Source organism: Peromyscus californicus, unplaced genomic scaffold (genome assembly GCF_007827085.1).
Source record: "Peromyscus californicus insignis strain IS unplaced genomic scaffold, ASM782708v3 Scaffold_6__1_contigs__length_162567912, whole genome shotgun sequence".
In the NCBI taxonomy this organism is placed as follows: domain Eukaryota; kingdom Metazoa; phylum Chordata; class Mammalia; order Rodentia; family Cricetidae; genus Peromyscus; species Peromyscus californicus.
In genome coordinates, this window is record NW_026294584.1 from 127,202,530 (window position 1) to 127,221,055 (window position 18,526).

At 51.4% G+C, this 18,526-nt stretch overlaps 1 protein-coding gene across 2 annotated transcripts; it reads right to left on the reverse strand.

The window, feature by feature from the left end:
- Positions 1–235: 235 nt before the first annotated feature.
- Positions 236–18,114, reverse strand: Oxtr (oxytocin receptor). Of its 2 annotated transcripts, none has more exons than XM_052719785.1 (4): positions 17,864–18,114; positions 17,150–17,282; positions 15,983–17,054; positions 236–3,719 (listed from the first exon to the last, which is right to left on the reverse strand). In XM_052719785.1, exons 3-4 carry the CDS (start codon positions 16,905–16,907, stop codon positions 3,472–3,474), a joined length of 1,173 nt encoding a protein of 390 aa, XP_052575745.1. In that variant the 5' UTR covers positions 16,908–17,054; positions 17,150–17,282; positions 17,864–18,114; the 3' UTR covers positions 236–3,471. The 2 variants fall into 2 exon arrangements, with proteins under 2 accessions (XP_052575745.1, XP_052575746.1); XM_052719786.1 differs by lacking the exon at positions 17,864–18,114 and adding an exon at positions 17,449–17,854.
- Between the last annotated feature and the right edge of the window lie 412 nt (positions 18,115–18,526).

Genomic DNA, 18,526 nt, shown 5'->3' on the forward strand with positions numbered 1-18,526 from the left:
GACCACAGCACACGGTGGGGTTGACAAATCCCACACAGGGTTTGGTCCAAGATCCTCACATCTTCCCACAAACACATGAGCACACCTAGGACTCCAGGGAAGAATACCGGCCCCCCCTTCTTGCCCCTGCCACAGCCCATGCAGCTGTCACCAGCAGACAGGTGACCCTGGAGCCTGCCAGGAAACTGATATGAGAGGTCACTGTTTGGGGGAGGGAGAAAAAGGCAATGAAATATACAGGAAAAAAATGTTTATTAAGTGCACCTTTTATGAAGCAGCTGGTAAAGCAGGATTGACCACATCACTCACCAGATGCGGGGACATGGAGGCACCACACAAAGTCCATGGAAGAAGAATACCAAGGAATTCACACTGTGCGCTAAGTGGCATCTCATTGCAATTGAATACAGAACAGTTACATGCCGAAGCCAGGATCATCATCCAGGCAGGCTGCACAGACATCCCTTTGTGCTTCCGGAATGGATGACTCTGATTTGTACCAAAAGGAGACCACAGATTTTTAAGTGTAGATTTTTTTTTTTTGCAGGGCCTAAATAACTCTCACAGTTTGCACACTGACTCCTCATGGTCAGAACAATGAAACATTCCAGAATATTCATGCTCCAGTTTAATACAACCTCCAGCCCTGAACACAGATTGTAAACAGGAAGGGACATTGGGGATGTCAGGGGTGGGGCCTGAAGAAGGAGGACATAGGACACAGGATTGGGGGGGTGTTTGAGACCCCTAGAGATGCTAGGCTTTGATTGGAAAAATAACAAGAATTGGTGAAAATATTCCCCTATGGGATTGGGACGGGAGGTGCCAATCCAATGTTCCTGATGAAGTCAATCATTGCCTATGTCATAGACACAGGTGTCAGGACCATAACAAGACCCCAGGTACCAGCTAGAGATTCCACACAGAATGACACAGCACCCCAGGAGGTTTCAATGTCCGGAGCCTTACACCTCTGGGGATCCCAGGAACACTGTGCCCCTGGTCAGAATATCTGAGTTACTGTTCCTTTGACCCCTGGTGACACCTGTTGGCTCTAAGGAGGGCAGCTTCTCAGTGAACAGCAAGGACAAAGGACATCTTCAAAATGCAGATGCTAACAGACCCCCCCACCCTACTGCCAGTGTGCACCCAGGCTACCTGGGTGGTCTAGAACATGGGCACAAACGCCCCAAAGCAGAATCCTGCTGGCTTCTCAAAGAACTGGCTAGTGGTAACGCTGCATGCATGAGGTGGACCACTGTGCAATGCCTCTGAGTCCAAAGATGACATCGCCTCCTGTCTCCACCTGGTGCCAAGTAGCTTGCCTATAATTGCAGATGTTGAACATAGGCACTGCAGCACACGGCTCCCTCCTCCCTGAACACCAGACTGTGCTAGCTCAAACTTATGTGTGCATGTGGATATGTGTGTGTGTTTGGGCAAATAATGCAATGTGGCAGAAGAAAAATGTGTTCAGAAATGGGAGTGTGGTAAAGTGGATCTGCAGATTCGAGGCTTTTTGGAAGTACCCTTGATATATCTCAGTAAGTCCATAATTAGGTCTGGGTATTTCAAAGATGCTCCAGAGTGCATAGTGACCAGCCACAGACAGAAAACCACTAGTCAATTGTGTCCTGTATTAATGACTGAAGGTATTTCTGAGACAGAGTTGTATCCTGCCCTCAAGGCTGAGAGAACATTTGAAATCATACTTACTGGATAAACAAAACCTTTGAGACTCCTGGGGAATTGCTGTTCTAAAGAAGATGAGACACAGCAGCTGCAGAGCATCCCTTGGGCCTTTGTTAAAGGCAGATGGGAGTGATACCACTTTCCCTGGCCAGAATAGAGCCAGCCTCTGCTGTAGACACTTTGAGGTGGTAAGTCACAAGAGAAACAGTACTCGAGAAAGAGAAACTAAGAAATTCACCCATCATTTTGGTGTTCCCAGAACTCAGTGCATGAACTTCTTTTTCTCACATTTTTAAATATATATAGTTTAGTGATTGTGTGTGTGTGTGTCTGCTTGCATGTGAGTGTGTGTGTGTTGTACATCCATATGTACCTATAGAAACTAAAGGTTGACTTCAGATGTCTTCCTCTGTCACTCTCTTTCTTATTTTTTATTGACTTATTTATTTTGAGAGAGAGTCTTTTCCTGGACCCAAAGTTGATCAGTCTCCTAGGCTGGCTGGTCAGCAAGTCTCTAGGATCCATGTGTCTTCACCCCCCAGGGCTGAGGTTACAAACACCTGCCACTGAACCTGGCTTCTGCACGGATGATGGGCATCTCATCCTTGCTCAGCAGATACTGCTCTAAGTGAGCCGTCTCCTCAGCCCCTGGTTCAGTGATTTTTAATATGCTCTCAAAATTGTGCACCCACCACACATTTCAAAGCATGTTAACCACCTCAATTTCCATTTCCTTAGGAATTTTGGGATCAGTTTATCAATTTTTGCAGAAGCCAGCTGGGATTTTGATGAGGATTACATCACATCTGTCCAACAATATTACATCTCTGATCCATCAGCATGAGGTGTCCCCGTTTATTTAGTCTCCTTTAATTTCCTTCTGTGGTATTTGCAGCTTCTGGGGCACAAGTCGTACATTACCTCTGTTAACCCTGGCTCTCCCTTATTCACTCTGGCACATTTAAGGATGGAATCTCTTAGGTTAACTTTCCCATGGTTCACCAGAAGTCTAAGGAAATATGAATGAGTTTTCTACATTGACCAGGCACTGGAGCTGACATCTGTCAGCTCCAGAGTTGGGAGAGGGGACGGGCTACCTGCATGTGTGTTCCTTAGTGTCTCAAATGAACGGGTCAGTGTCATGTACAAACAGTTCTCCCCAGTCCTGTCTGTCCTGGAGGGCTCTCATTTATTTTTCTTTCCCAAATGTTTATCAAGCATCAGCCTCTTCAGCATTTCAGCCCATGTTCTCATTGCCTTCCTGAGCCAGGTGGCCTCCCAGTTCAGTCTCCACTTCCCAGTGTTTTCCTGCGACAAACTGGTCCCTGAGGATGCTAAGATCTGTCCACACAACTTGGGTCACGAGGAAGTCAGCACCACTCTGCATCTGAGGCCTCATTTCCCATTCCTTGTCCCAGCCCACTGGTCACCAATCCGTGGCTTACTGCCTTTCACAAGATCCCAGGATAAACAAGTAAAAACATAATCATAATAATGGAATGAAAGCCAGGTTCAGGAGAGCCCACCCGCCACCCAGGAGCATTCCGGTTGGGGTAATAGAAGCACAGGTGGGAGCCCAGGCAACCTTCTGATGGCTGAGTGACTCTGTCATCTCCCATAGAGACATTTCCCCAACCCCAAGACAGAATATGCCCCACGCTCTAGCCACCTCAAGGAATAGAAGGACACACCAATAGGCACCTTATACAGCTCCATGCACGGCCACCAGGGGGCAGACCGGAGTCCGCATAACCCCTGCCGCTGGCTGGAGTGGTGGGCTCACGCTGAAGATGGCTGAGAGCAGCTCCTCTGGCTGGAGCTGCGGCGACTCAGGACAAAGGTAGATGAGTTGCTCTTCTTGCTGACGCTTGTCTCTCCAGGCCGGCTGCCCTTCAGGTAACGGGCAGAGCAGCAGAGGAAGCGTTGCACAAGTTCGTGGAAGAGGTGGCCCGTGAAGAGCATGTAGATCCAAGGGTTGCAGCAGCTGTTGAGGCTGGCCAAGAGCATGGCGATGATGAAGGCAGAAGCTGTAGGGTGGGTCGGGAGGAAAGGAGAACAAGGGGTCACGCTGGGACCATCCCAGACCTGCCTGCTGCAGCGGCCATGGTTGTTCCTCCAACAGCCATCTCAGGTACCGCAGACTGGATCACAAGACAAGGAACCAACCAGGCACAGCATGTCTTTCTTCCACAGCCTTGCTCAGGGTCCATTACCCGAAATAACTAGGACTCGGTACAACCCTAACGTTACCTCACCCTTGCCCTTACCCTCCAGCTTCCCCAGGCACTGAAAGCCTCTTTCCTTCAGCGGATGCTGCATGCATCTCGTCACTTGCTCCTTCATCCATCACCCAGCAAATGCCTGAGTGCCTGCTACTCTGACACCAAAGAACACAGGGGTGCCCAGGAGATGCCAGACCTCGTTTGCATAGCCCAGCCAGTACCAATCGCTATATCTAATCACCGTATCTCCCCGGGGCTTCAGTTCCTTCATCTTTACATAGGACAATGAGAATCTCCATCCTGTCTGGAAGCCAGCAAGGTTCAAAAAGTGCCAGGTACATAGGAGTGCCCAGGAAGAGGTGGTGGCTGTGAGCACATGCCAGGCACCCCACTGGACTCTGTGAACACCAGAATGAAGAGACAAACTTACTTCAAGCAGAAGGAATAAAAAAAAACCGAAATCTGCGGGGCGGTGGTGGCGCACGCCTTTAATCCCAGCACTCGGGAGGCAGAGCCAGGCGGATCTCTGTGAGTTCGAGGCCAGCCTGGGCTACCAAGTGAGTTCCAGGGAAGGCACAACGCTACACAGAGAAACCCTGTTTCAAAAAAAAAAAACCAAACAAACAAACAAAACAAAAAAAAACCGAAATCTAGGTTTCTTTCACTGGCCTTAAGTCTGAAGAGTGGAGACTGTTTCTGACAAGAGATGAGTCTAGGTGCTTCTCTAGAAACCCAGCGGAGATAAACAGTGAGACAAGATTCTCTGCCTGGCTGCGAGGAAAGACCCAGGATGGGGGCTGACACCCCCACTACCCCCCAACCCCCAACCCCCTGCTTTTCTGTCTTTCGGAAATACTTCCAAAACTCACTCCAGAAGTCAAGATCTCAACCCAGGAAAGAGATCTCCCCAGGGAGGCAGGAATGGCAAGATCTCGGTACAGAGAACAGAAGCTTGCTAGTGAAGTCCCCAGCAGCCATGGAAGAGGAGCGGCTGGGAGGCCTGAGGTTCACAGAGTGGCAACCCCAGGGCACAGCAGCTCCTGAAAACCTGGATGAAATGAAAGTTCTCAGGCCCTTGGGAGGCACTCAGCAATGGTGGAACAGGCCCTCGGGGGTTCTGAATGGCAGCCATATTTAAGAGCAACTGATCCAGTTCATTAGTATGCCCACTGGCACAGAAGCAAGCTACAATAGACAAAAAAAAAAAAAAAAAGTGATTCTTGCAAAAAGTGTTTTCAGAAATCCAAACTGGAACATCTAATCCCTAAAATAAAAACAGTAACAAACAGAGAACAACAGAGGAAGAAAAGCCAATATGATCAGATTCCTTTGTTGTTGTTGTTGTTGTTGTTTGTTTTTTGTTTGTTTGTTTGTTTGTTTGTTTGTTTTTTCAAGACAGGGTTTCTCTGTGTAATTTCAGTGCCTGTCCTGGATCTCGTTCTGTAGATCAGGCTGGCCTCGAACTCATAGAGATCCGCCTGGCTCTGCCTCCCAAGTGCTGGAATTAAAGGCGTGTGCCACCACTGCCCGGCCAGATTCCTTATTTTTATGAAAGGGGATTTTCTATTTGCTTCTGTTTGCCTGGGTAAAGAGAAGAAGAAGAAGCGAAATAGTGGTGCGATGCCTTAAGGTTAAAATCACCCACAAGACTAAAAATAGACTATGGTCAAATCATAAAAGAGGCAAAAATCAATAAAGGCCAAACAAACACAATGAAACAAACCATTAGCCCCAGAGAAGACGGAGATGAAATGAGAGGGAATCTCATAGCCAGACCCAAAGGCTCCAGCCTGGCTGGGTAGAGTACAAAGTATAGACTGAGCAGACCTGATGAGGAAACCCAGCATTTCAAGTGCTCCCAAGTTAGAAAGTTTTTGTGTGTTGACGTGATTCCCCAACTGGAAAGTGCCACACCCGACCTCATGTGATATGTCAGCCAAAACCCAACAGCACTAAAAGCCCTGTGTAAAATTCCCTTTGGGCTGCATGTGCATAGTGTACATGTAGCACATATGAATTTCATGGTTAGACTCAGGTCCCAACCCCAAGACAGATGATTGCCTATGTGCAAATATTCCAAAATCCAGAGAAACACCTCTGGGTCTAGGTGTTTTGGATATGGATCTTCTCCCTGCATAATCTTGGTGGGTCACCTGAAGCCACTGACATCATGGTTATGCATTCAGAATGACCGAAGCATGGAAACATTGTCAGCCCATGTCATGGTGCTTCTCCAATGGGGTAAGACCATGCAGGCAGGCTGGGTCAGCACCTCTGTCTAAGGCTTCCCAAGAAGGTGCAGCTCCCAGAGCGGTCTGCACCCCGGTTTACAGAGGAGGGGAGTAAGTGTTAGAGAAGGAAGGGGACCCCCCCACCGGAGGGTACACACCACACCTTTCCACCCAAAAATAATAGAGCTAGCTCCTTTTGAAAACAGGTTCTCATTCTTGTGGTCTGAAAAGGCTCCTGTTAGCAGATCTCAGCTCCAAGCCAAGGCTGCCTGAGCAAGTGCACAAAGGCAGTGTGGACCACAGAGAGAAAGAATATCCCTGTTCCTAGGACAAATACAGAGTCCCTAGAGGTGAGTGCCTGGGAGAGGACTTTCGATACCTCCAATGGGATCATTATCCTTCTCTCCAGATGTGTGCCCCCAAGCACGGACCCAGAAGTCAGCAGACCGTGGCTCATGGGCTAAAGTCTGCCTGCACTGTGTTTATCAATAAAGTTTTATTAGAATGTATCTATGGCCATCTATTCACAGGTTTTCTATGGCTGCTTTTGCACTTTAGGGGCAGAGTTGAACAATTGTGAACAAGACCTTGAACCCCAAAGCCTAAAGAATTTGTCATCTGACCCCAAATGGAAAAAATAAATAAATAAAAATCAGGCAGTCCTTGATGAAATGCCTATAGGAGGGGCAGGTGTTAAAGGGTAGATACTGAGCTGGGCGGGGGTAGCGCACACCTTTAATCCCAGCACTGGGGAGGGAGAGCCAGGCGGACCTCAGTGAGTTCAAGGCCAGCCTGCTCTACAGAGTGAGTTCCAGGACAGGCACCAAAACTACATGGAGAAACCCAGTCTCAAAACAAACAAACAAAAAAAAAGTAGATACTGAGGGCCCCAGAGGTGGGTGCAGACCCCAGAGCAAGCGCACTTAGGGCAGTGTGGGCCCTGGAGGGGGCGTGCAGACCCCAGAGCAAGCGCACTAAGGGCAGTGTGGGCCACAGAAAGAAGATCCTCCTCACACTACGCTGAACAGAATTAAATTGTGCCAGAATCATATCTCTGAGTCACACAGATCGGGACAAGGATCTGGCTCCAAATTTTGGAGCTGTGTGTTCTTGGGGAAGTTACTCAACATCTCTGTACCTCTGTTTCCTCATGAGATGGGAAGCCAAAGCTTTCCTCCTCATAGGAATGTAGTGAGACTGATAGGCTGACAAACAAGTGTGGTTCAGAATTCAAATTCCTCAACAGCAAGCATAGCCTGCATATCATCACATCCCTGCTGCAATGATGGGGATGCCCTTCATGCACACGTTGCTCTAGTAATTCCCAACAGAGTTAGCCTCCTGCATAGGAAACAGGCATGCTTGTATTCCCCGGGCTCGGGTGTGTCTGGGAATGTGAAGCACCCTGGGTGGGGCAAAGATGCAAGACCCCATAGCTGAGCATCTCAAAGCTCCACAGCCATATGGCTGTGTCTGTCACCGACTGATTCTAGAGTGTGGCTCTTGGGCCAAGAACATCAGCAGACACGTGGAGTAGACACTTGTGCTGGCATAAGAGGCCCACACCCTGAAGCCTGCATGGTCAAAGTGCCCAACTCTACCAGCTTGTCAGTTTCTGGAAAATTTACGCACTTTGACATGGGCTCTCAGCTCCACCACAGAACAAATAACTCCCAGTGGACACAAGCACCCTTGGCTCTCGCTGTTTTTCTCAGTGCCCGGGAAATATCTAGCCTTGTATTGCAGATTGGGGGGACCTACATAGCTTGGAAACGCCAAGACTTTCTTCAGCTGGGGCATAAGCCAGGACTCGCCTGCTGTGAGCATGTGTGCAGCCCTCCCCTCTGCCTTCTGCTTACCAGCCTTACCTCCTGGAGGTCCAGGACCACATCATCCCTTGATGCTCCCCCACACTGAGATCCTGCCCATGTTTATCTTCTTTCCCAACACACAGACTAGTTATGGAAAGCTTGCAGGGGCATCCAGGCTATAGCCCACAGGCTATATGCAGCCCAGGAAAGCTATGGATGCAGACCTACACAGTTGTAAACTTACTGAAGACATCACACTATTTTTTTTTTTTTGAAGCTTGACTGTGCACTACGCAAGTATGAACTCTGTCAACAACACCATGTCTCAGTGTCACACAAAATAAACATATGTATGTTCTCAAAACCTGCAGGCTGTGAATTGGACATCCTTGAAATCTAAACACGTAACCCAAGACAATTTTCTCCTTTGTCGGGTGTTGCCCAGAAAAACCAAAAGGTTGGACACATCTTCAGTCTAGGGGTGCTGACTGACCTATCTCTGCCTTTAGGCAAGTCCAGTAGGCTGTAAGATGCTGTGGTCCTACCCCACAAGAAGAGGATGCTGCAGTCTCATCCCTTCAGGAAGAGGATGCTGAGGCCTCACCCATTCGAAAAGAGGATGATGTGGTCCCACCTCTTTAAAAGGGGAATGCTGCAGTCTCAACCCTTCAGGACTCACAGCTCACCCTTCAGCTGCCAGAGTGCAGGCTGCTCAGTGCTCACAGTGGGGGTCTCTTGTTGCCTCTGGACAAAGGAGTGGCCACATTTCAGGAATGCTTAGTGATTCAAGATGCTCCAAGGCCAGGAACCCAGCCTACATCTATCCTCGTTGTAGGGACATCCCAGATTGAAAGATCCTTGTAAGCCTGGTCTCCTGCCACATTTCCCAGAAGACAGAGACATCGTGGAGTGAGGACAGAGATAAGAGAGATCCAGAGGACAGGATGGAGGCATGCACAAAAGTCACCTGGGGGCAGACATGGTTCACAGAAGGAGACCTGAGCCCAGAGAAACTACCCTGAGGAGGGAGGTGTCTGGAAGACAGGACCCCGCCCAAACCCCCAGGTCTGAGTTCCCCGTGGTCCTTCTCTTAGCCACATCTGCCGCCTGAGTGTTGTTTCCGTCACCTGGACCCTGAAGGAAAGTGGGAAAATGGAGAGGGTCTTAAAGCCAGTGTGAAAAGACTTCCGTTGCTGTGGCTGATGGTAAAGGATAAAAGATGGCCGTCAGCTGTTGTCATGTGTTTAAGTCCATGGTCAGGGGTTCTGATCAGAGGTCAGTTAAAGAAACTGCCCTTAGTTCCTTTCCTCTAGCGCTTCTCAAAAATTAAAATAAAAGAAGGAAAAATAGAGCCATGGATGTATACGTGAGAGAAACTCAAAAGAATCCATCTGGGAAAACTTTCACTGCTGGCAACGTAATTAGCCCAGCAGGGTAGGTTTTTGCAAACAGGGTGAGCAGGCCTTCAGGGGACTGTCCAGAAAGGCCAGCTATCGAATTCTGTCTTCCTCTCTCCTGAAGTAAAGACCACACTCTCCCCCATGAGCAGAGGTCCTGGCAGGCGCCCAGGCTATCAACCTAGTCTGACTAGTCCCTGCCAGAAAGGAACGAGGAGAGGAAGTGCTGGGCCATCCGCTTGCCCAGGAGCTACCTGGGGGAGGAAGAGATCAAACATCCATCTAGCCTCGGAATCCAGTTCATTTAGCCTTGCCAGAACCAAGCTGGCGCTGGGGACCCATGTTGACTCATCAAGTTCCTGGGCACAGGGATTCGCACACTGGGTGAAATGACCAGCTCTGAGCTAAATGAGAGTGGCAGCATTTGAGGGAGAGGCTGGGTGGACTAGGGTCTGGGAACACCTGCAAGTGGGGGCTCCCTCTATGTGGTAGAGGAATGGGCAGAAGCAACCACATCACTAGCCAGAGTCTGGTACTGGGCGCCTGTGCATGTGACTCACGGGGGTGTGGGGGGGGATGGCACAGTAGGTTGTGGAGGGGCAGCACCAGGCTTTCTACCGCCACCAGACCAGCTTCACTCACACCTCATAACCCCCCCTTTTGGACTTCCCGGCACTCACTATGCCCTGCATTGAGGGCCCAGATTAGCCCAGGACAGCTGGTAGGCAGCTGGCCACGGCCCCCACAGGCTGTGTTGTTCCTGAGGCAATCCAGGCATTCACACATTGGGCAAACAAAGGCTTATGGCTCCTCTCCTCTGACTCACATTCACCAGCAACTTCCTAAAATTCCCACCCAGGAAGCCAGACTCCTGGGCAAGGCCTCCCCCAGAATATGTAGAACCGAAGGGGTGGGGGGAGAGTCTCTATCACTACAGGGACTTGTAGGGTATAGTAGGAGGGTTCTGACAGGCCCTTCAAAATATCCCTTCTAAATGTATGTTAACATCAAGACGGAGTCCCAGGATACGCCACGGGATGAATCTTTGCAAAGACTGAACTTTCACAACTATGATTCTTCTAGAACTCTCTGTGGTATTCTAGCTCCATGCATTTCAGGGCTGTGAGGAGCACCTGGGGTTACTGAGGTTAAAATGGCCTTTGTTCAGGCTCTGGTCATATCTGAGCAACATGGGAGACTGGTGGGCTCCGATGAAGAAGAAAAGGCAGATCTTCTTGCATGTTCCACATTATGCCATTCTCAAGGAAAAGGAAGCACATGGGAGGCACATGCCAGGTTTAGGTCACAGACTATGTCTTAAAGTTCTGCTACTCAAAGTGTGGTGGCCGTCTGCATGGGTACCACTTAGCATCACCTGTACAGGTACCAAAGATACAGGCTCCACTCCCAGAATGCCCAGTCAGACCAGCCTTTTAACCAGGATCTCAGTGATTTTTGTACGACTAAAATTCTTTCTAACTAGCCCCAACTCGTATGGGTAGAGAATGGGAAGAAATAATAAAGTAACGGTCTATGCTTCCAACTATGAAATGTGAACCTGCTTCTTTGTACAGTAAGCTCCTATTCAGCCCTCAGAAACCTTTTCAAACACTGCTTCCTCTCTGAAACCCTCCTGATTTCTTTCCCCAGTGAAACAGTCAGCCACTGCCTCCTACGAACATTCACTTTACATGGTAAATGAATGCTTCTAGTGTGGAATCATCCCATCATGTTCTCATTTTTTTTCAATACTCCTTGGCTGGGGATTCTGTCCCATTTGTGGCCATGTCCCTAGCTGCAAGCAGAAACTGGAAAATAAGAAGAGGTCGATAAGGGACTGACCTGAATTGAAGCATGAAATTAGCAGACAGGAAGCCTTGATAAATCAGCCACCTCCTCTAGCACATCAGAAAGGCAAAAAAGACAATCTCCCTGTTAGATGACAGGACATGGCCTGCTTACACGGTGACTGGACTCAAATGCAATTCCCTCTGGGAAAATTAAGTTCACACTCAGTAGTGAGGTGAATGGGGAGAGAACAAGCAGAGAGGGATTGTTCAGGTGCGAGGTGTGGCCAAGCGGACAGAAGCCTGACACAGAAGCGCCATCTCCTGGCCATCCAGTGGCTAGGACCCAAGGAGCAAGCAGCCCAGGAAGAGGACACTGTGGACACCTGGTCTCTTCCTCTCTCCCTCACCAAGGGTCCAGCTGGGACACTTCTAAGACCAGAGCTAGGCCGTCCCCACCAGCCTTCCCCCTGTGGGAAAGCAAGATGCTCTCTCCTCCACTTTTTTCCTGCTTCTCAGCATCCCGGGCCAGCCAGCCGCCACCCACTGCCACAGCCCACCCTGCTACCCCTGCTCTCAAAACCACTCCCACCCCTCACTGGCTCCCTAAAGCCCCAGTACCTGTTAAAATTTGCTTCTTATTTTTCAGAAGCAGACAACAAATTAGGCTGAGGAGACGGCTCAGCTGTTAAAGTGTTTGCCTTCCAAGCACGAGGACCTGAGTTAGATCGCCAGCAACCATGTTGAAAAGCCAGCACAGTGGTACATGCTTGCAACCCCACCACTGAGGAGATGGAATTGGAAACAGGGGATCTGACTGGCCAGGCAGTCTAGCTGAATCAGTGGGTTCCAGGCCAGTGAGAGACAATGGCTCAAAAAACCAACAGAAGGCACCTGAGCCACTGCATAAAGTTGACCTCTGGCTTCCATACACACATGCATACAAGTGTAAGAGAACCTATACATGCATGCATAACCACTCGTACACATGCACCCACTCTCACGTGAACATAGCATGCACACACACATGAACCAACACCCACACAAGCAAACATACAACGTACGCACATACACGTGAACATACACACAGACAGAGATATGCCCAAATTCAAATGAACTAACACCTATGTAAGCAAACACACAATGCATACACATACATGCACCTACACCAGCATGAACACACATGCATACACAAAGACAAACAAAATTACACAACACCCATATGAACACACATATGGACATACAACACTTACACATATAAACACATATCAACATGAATACACATATACAGAGGTTCGCCCACAAGCCCACACCCACCCACATAAACACACACACACCAATATGAACATACACACAAACACACCTTCACTTATGCACCCATACCCACATGAACACATGTGCATACACACAGACATGTACCAGCACACATACATGCAGACACTCATATGTATAATATGCACACACAATCACATACACACAAGGTGATCTGTCCCAAACTACCAAGAGTAGTGAGGTGAAAGGTCATGCTTGTAGCCAAGAAGGCAGAGATGGGAAGAGAAAGGGGAACGCAGATGATGAGGGCTGAGGCTAAGGCAGCAGAGGCTGTGCAAGGCTTTAGGGGTCCCAGCAATGGGGCGGAGTGGACATGGTCAGATGGGATGGGGTGAGCCTGGATGTCAGGGTGATGGGACCAGCCAGGCAGTGTCTCCTCTGTCTCTGTGGGTCTAAACCAGCATTTTGTCAAATGCCCAGGAGATCCTGCTGCTGAGGTTTCCCTCAGTGGGTACGGTGGGGTGCTGGGGGGCAATTCAGCCTGTCAGTCTCCAGTGGGAGACTCCATGGGGTCAGACCCTGGCCCTGCTGTTGACTCGGCACCAATCTTGAAGGCATTTCTCAGAGCATCGGTCTTATCATGTTTGGGCTGGACATATCTACATGCTGAGTTTGATGAGAACTGGAGAGTCTGGACACACACCGGTGACACACAGGTGAGCAATCATCTAACTCCTCACTTAACCCGAACTAATACCCAGAAAGGGAGTCTTGCTCCATCCTGGCTGTTATTCCTGTTGCTTAGACAGGAATGGCCATGACACTATTGAGAGACCTCAGACCTACAGGTGGCAACAAGTCTCTGGTAGGGACTTGCTCCTTCCTGTGCTTGAGGACTTCTGTCAGCAGGACCTAATGAAGTCTAGGGGCTCCCCTTACAGCCCTGGCACTAGGAGGAGCATTTCGGTGCTCTTGGCTTCTAACTTGCCCAGGACAAGGTAGTGGGGTAAAAGCCAGCAGGCTGCAGGCCCAGCCCCAACCCAGGCTCTGTGGAGAGTATGCCGTGGCCCAGCCTGTAGGCTTAGCTCCCCAAATCTAAGGTCCCCCAAGCTGCAGGCTAGCTTCCAGGTCCAAGGCCTCCATGCGGCCTTTCCCTCCTCAGTGCTCCCATCCCACTCCTACACCTGTCAAATGGGAAAGGCTCCGGAGCAAGCCTCCACTCACCAGTTTTCTTTCCAACCATTAACGAACCCTCTGGGAGTGGAGGGCTAAAGTCACTTGCAGCAGAACCCAGGGAAACAGCACAATACAAGCCCAAAGCACAGAAGTGCTCACAACCACCCTCCTCACGATCACCCTCCTCCAGGAGCCAAGACAGCTGAGAACTGTCCATCAGATTGTGATGTATAACCTGCAGAATCAAGCTGGAGGGTCCACCTTCCCCATGGCTTTCCATAGGACTAGGCCACTGAAGAGCCAGACCCTCCAAGGTGTTCCCACCACTGCCACTACAGGCACTGAAGTGGCCTCACCCTCAGAGGTAGACACAGAGAGTCAAGGGACAAACGGTCCCCTGGCCCAGCATCTCAGAGTCAGTTAGTGCAGGAGGCAGGGCCAGATGCATGTGGGATGGTCAACTCTCATTTTCAACTTGACAGGATTTAGTCACTTAGGAGATACACCTCTGGACAGGTCTGTGAGGGTGACATTTCCAGGTTTACATGGGGATGGAAAACCTACCCTGAACGTGGGTGGCACTGTCCATAGGCTGGGGCCTGGATCGAATAAGGAGAATCCGAGCTGGGCAACAGCGCTCATCTCTATCTGCCTTCTGCCAGTGGATGCAATGTGACCAGCCCCCTCACCCCTGCTGTTTCATGACCCCCCCCCATGACTGTCCCCTCACACTGTGAGCCAAAGTCAACCCTTCTTCCTTAAACTGCTTTTGTCACAGAGACAAGAAAATTACCAATATAACCAGCATCCCCCAGGCTTGCCCTAAGGGGTGCCCATCTAGCATCTGCAGCCATTGGTATTGGAGGTCCCTTTGGACCACACGGGCTAAGATCCTCCAGCTCTGCTGAGGAAGCAGCTAGGCCTGAGGCCTTTTTTAGGAACTCCCACTTCAGTCTTACACCTCCCTCGGCTCCCTGGCCATGGCCCTTCCTACAAACCCTGGTTCAGGAAACTCCAGCTCCTGCTGTTACTCTGCACAAACTTTCTCTATGACCCAGTAGAAGTGCCTTCCCTTTTCTGGGCCTTTGGAATGTGTGACCAGAGGCCACACAATGGACAGAATCCACATAGCAATCTTTGCCCTGACTACCACAGGCCATCAGTATATGCCGAGTGATAGGTATCCTGGCCACTATGGAGCAAAGCAGGAGGGCTCTGTGAATCCAGGGGTCTGTGGTTTCCAGAAAAGAACAGAGCTGTGAAACTCAGGTCACCTGCACAGAGAACCTAGCTTCCCAAGCAGAGGGATTTAGTGTTGAGAGCAGTGAAGATTATATCCATAATACCATTTTGCACCATCTAGGGTTAGAACAGCTAAGTCCTTTCTAACAGGTCTGTGCAGTGAGACCAGGCCTTCCTAGATGTGGGCTGTGCTAATCTTCAAAACAAAGGTACAAGGCAGGGCTACCAGTGATGATGGCTCCTGCTGTTTTCAAATAAGTCATTGGGGGTGGTAGGATCAAGGTGGGGCTGCACCTGGTGCCCAGCACACACCACAGACCTGGAGCCCATACTGCTCTGTTTCCTCAGCTCCCTCCTCCAGATGTATCACTCCACCCCCTCCAGGCTTCTAACAAATTCCGGTCATTATCCTATAACCTCAGGGGTCTCCAGGGTGAAAAGCTCTTCCCTTCTTGTGGCTATCACACAGCCTCCGGGTCAAAGCTGATGACTGTCCTCTTGGCTCCCTTCCGGTCTCCCAAAAACAAGGCTCAGTCTCGGGCACCCCAGCCCTGTCCCTGCCCAGGTCCTCTAAAATATTTATCTCTCCATGGCTGCCACCAGATGAGAGGCTCTGGAATTTGTCTTGAACTCCATAGAGGTCCCTCAGGAGATCCATTCAACCTTCATTGGACACTCCTTCAGCTTTCCCAGGACCAGCTGTCCCTTCCTGAGGTTGACCCTAGCCAACACTGACCTTATGGGTCCAAGGCAACTTAACTTAAAAGTCGTTCAATTTAAAGTGAACTCAAAGTAGGAGCCTGAGCCTGTGCTCAGGTTGGAAACGCACCTCTATTCTGTCTCTCTGTAGGAAAGACAGTCACCTGCCTCAGTTTCCCCCTCCATAATAATGATTTTTTGCACTCAGAGTTGCCCAAGGCTTATGGGGCATTTTACCTGAATTCTGGCAAGAGTTGGTACTTTAATGGGTTATTTCCGTGCTGGAGAACCTTTAAGTCCTGAAGACTCGAAGAGGTTATCTCCTCAAAGATTATGGACCAGGGGATTGGGATATCAAACCATGTCCCAGGAGGACCCCAGAACTTTGAAAGTACAGAGATAGCGGAACTAGGGCCTACCCCTGCCCCCCTCTTTCCTCTCCACCCACACTACCTTCCTTGGGCGCATTGACGTCCCAGACGCTCCACATCTGCACGAAGAAGAAAGGCGTCCAGCACACGATGAAGGCCAGTACGATGATAAAGGTCATCTTCACTGTGCGGATCTTCGCCTTGGAGATGAGCTTGACGCTGCTGACCCGAGCCAGCGCCGCGCGCCCAGCTCCACCGGCCCCAGATCCTTCAGTCCCCTCGGCCTCCGCCGCAGCCGCAGCCGTCTTGAGTCGCAAGTTCTGCCAGATCTTGAAGCTGATGAGGCCATAGCAGGCGGCCAGCACGATGACAGGCACAATGTAGACGGCGAGCGTGATCCACGTGACGTAAGCCTTGGGTCCCCAGGGCTGGATGAACTCAGCCCAGCAGTCAAAGACGCCGTCCGCCACTTCGCGCAGCGAGAAAATGTGCACCTGCGGCGCGCTGGCCACCAGGCAGCCGAGCCACGTCGCCAGCACCGCCAGGCGGTCGGTTCGGCGGCGCAGCGAGCGCAGCGGCTGGCAGATGGCCAGGCAGCGGTCGAGCGACATGAGCAGCAGCAGGTAGGTGGAGGCGAACATGCCCACCACCTGCAAGTATTTGACCAGACGACACAGCAGGTCGGGCCCGTAGAAGCGGAAGGTGATGTCCCACAGCAGCTGCGGGAGCACCTGGAACACAGCCACCACCAGGTCGGCGATGCTCAGGTGCTTCATGAAAAAGAAGAGGCGCGAGTGCTTGTGGCGCGTGGTGCGCAGCGCCAGCAGCACGCACGCGTTGCCGCTCAGCGCCAGGAACAGAATGAGGCACAGCACCGCCACCTCCACGCGCGCCAGGGCCTCGTTGCGCCGCGGCGGCCCGGCCGTAAGGTTCCCCTCCACCCCGGGCGGCACTCCACTCCCGAGGTCCAACTCGATGCTCCAGTTGGCTGCGGGCGTGCCCTCCATGACCGTGACCGCGACCGAGACCGCGACCGCGACCGCGACGGAGCGCCCGGTCTTGCTGCTCTTTAAAGCGTGGAGCGCGGGGCGGGGCCCGATGCGCCGTCCAGGTGTCTACAGGAGCACCCCGGCACTGATCTGTCTCTTCCCGCCCTGAAACAAACCAGGAGGGCAGTGAGAAGACCTTTGTGCTTCTCTTAGGACGCGCGTGGGGCGTCCTTGTCCCCTTCCTGGGAACCTGAAGTTACCTGAGTCTCAGGACACAAGCCCAGCCACCGGGCTGCTCAGCCACCACTGCAGAAATCCCGGGTTGTCGTACCTCTTTTGAACCTCTGCAGATGCACTTGAGCGTGGGTCCCAGGAAAGGGTCAGCCGCTCGGCCTGCGGAGAGAGGAGCCTTGCGATTAACCGCTTTCCCGAGAACAGGGACCCCCTTCCCCAGCATGCCCTCCCAAAGAAGCCCCAAACCTACACCTCTCCCCTCAGGACACAGCACAGTCACCTTCTAATGGATACCCAAGGCAGCCCCCATCTTAGTAAGCTTTACTTCAAGTACGTCTTCCTGGGGTCCCCCAAAAGCTCAGCTCCTGCACATCCTTCTTCGCCTCCCTCTGTTCCAAGATACTCAGCTTCGGCTCCCGGAACTCCCCGAATCCGCTCGCTCCAGGAGGGACTCCTGCCTGTGAGCCTAGCGCCCCCCACCTCCCCCGCGGACGACGCAAGGCTGCTATGAGAGAGACTCCTGGGGTAGACACTTCTCACAGGAATCCCCCAGCCCAGCAGCCTCAAAGCTGCTTCAAGGGCTCTGTGTCGTCGTCCAAGCTGTCACTTTCCAGTCCCTCGGAGCATCCTGAGCGCCTCGGGGAACCAGAAGCAGGAGAGGCGCCAGAGGCTTGCCTCAGAAGCTGATGGTCCCATTGGTCCTAACCATCCTGTCCCCACGGTGCGCAGGACCCAGCCACCTGAAGCGAGCCTGCAGCTTAGCCCAAAGTTGCCTCGCCACCGGGGAAGTTGCACCGCAGCGGATGGCCTCAGAGATGCGCGGGCTCTCCCCCGCAGGATGGGAGAGCTGCCGGCGCCACTCTCGGTGCCACCACAAGTAGATCCCGGCGTCTCTGCAATCCTCTAGCCTGCGGCTTGCCTGGTGGCTGGATGCGGACCGAAGGCAAGCGGAGAGCGGTGGCCAGGTTGTGCGCGGACCGCGTCAGCACGCGGCGCTGTCTGAAGGTGGCCGGCTTTCCGGCGGCGGGAGTCCAGAGCTGCAGCACCACACAGGTCCGCTAGGGGGCAGATCAAGTCGGCCGCGGCGATCCCGGAGAGCCAGGTCAGCTCACCCGGTGTTAGTGCCTCAGATTTATCTCATAGTGGCTTAAGACTCGCAAATTTCCCACCTAGTTTCTTCCATTCTAGGTTTAGCTCTGGACGCTCTCAGAAATGTAGGAGCCTTGGAGAGCAACGTTTTTTCCCCGGAGTAAATTTTAATGAAGTCGGGGTTGGGGCTTTAGCTCAGTGGTAGAATGCTTTCCTAGCAAGTGCAAGGCCCTGGGTTCGGTCCTCAGCTCCGAGGTTAAAAAAAAAAAAAAATGTAATGAAGTCACTTTTCTGCTCCCTCCCTCCCTCCTTCC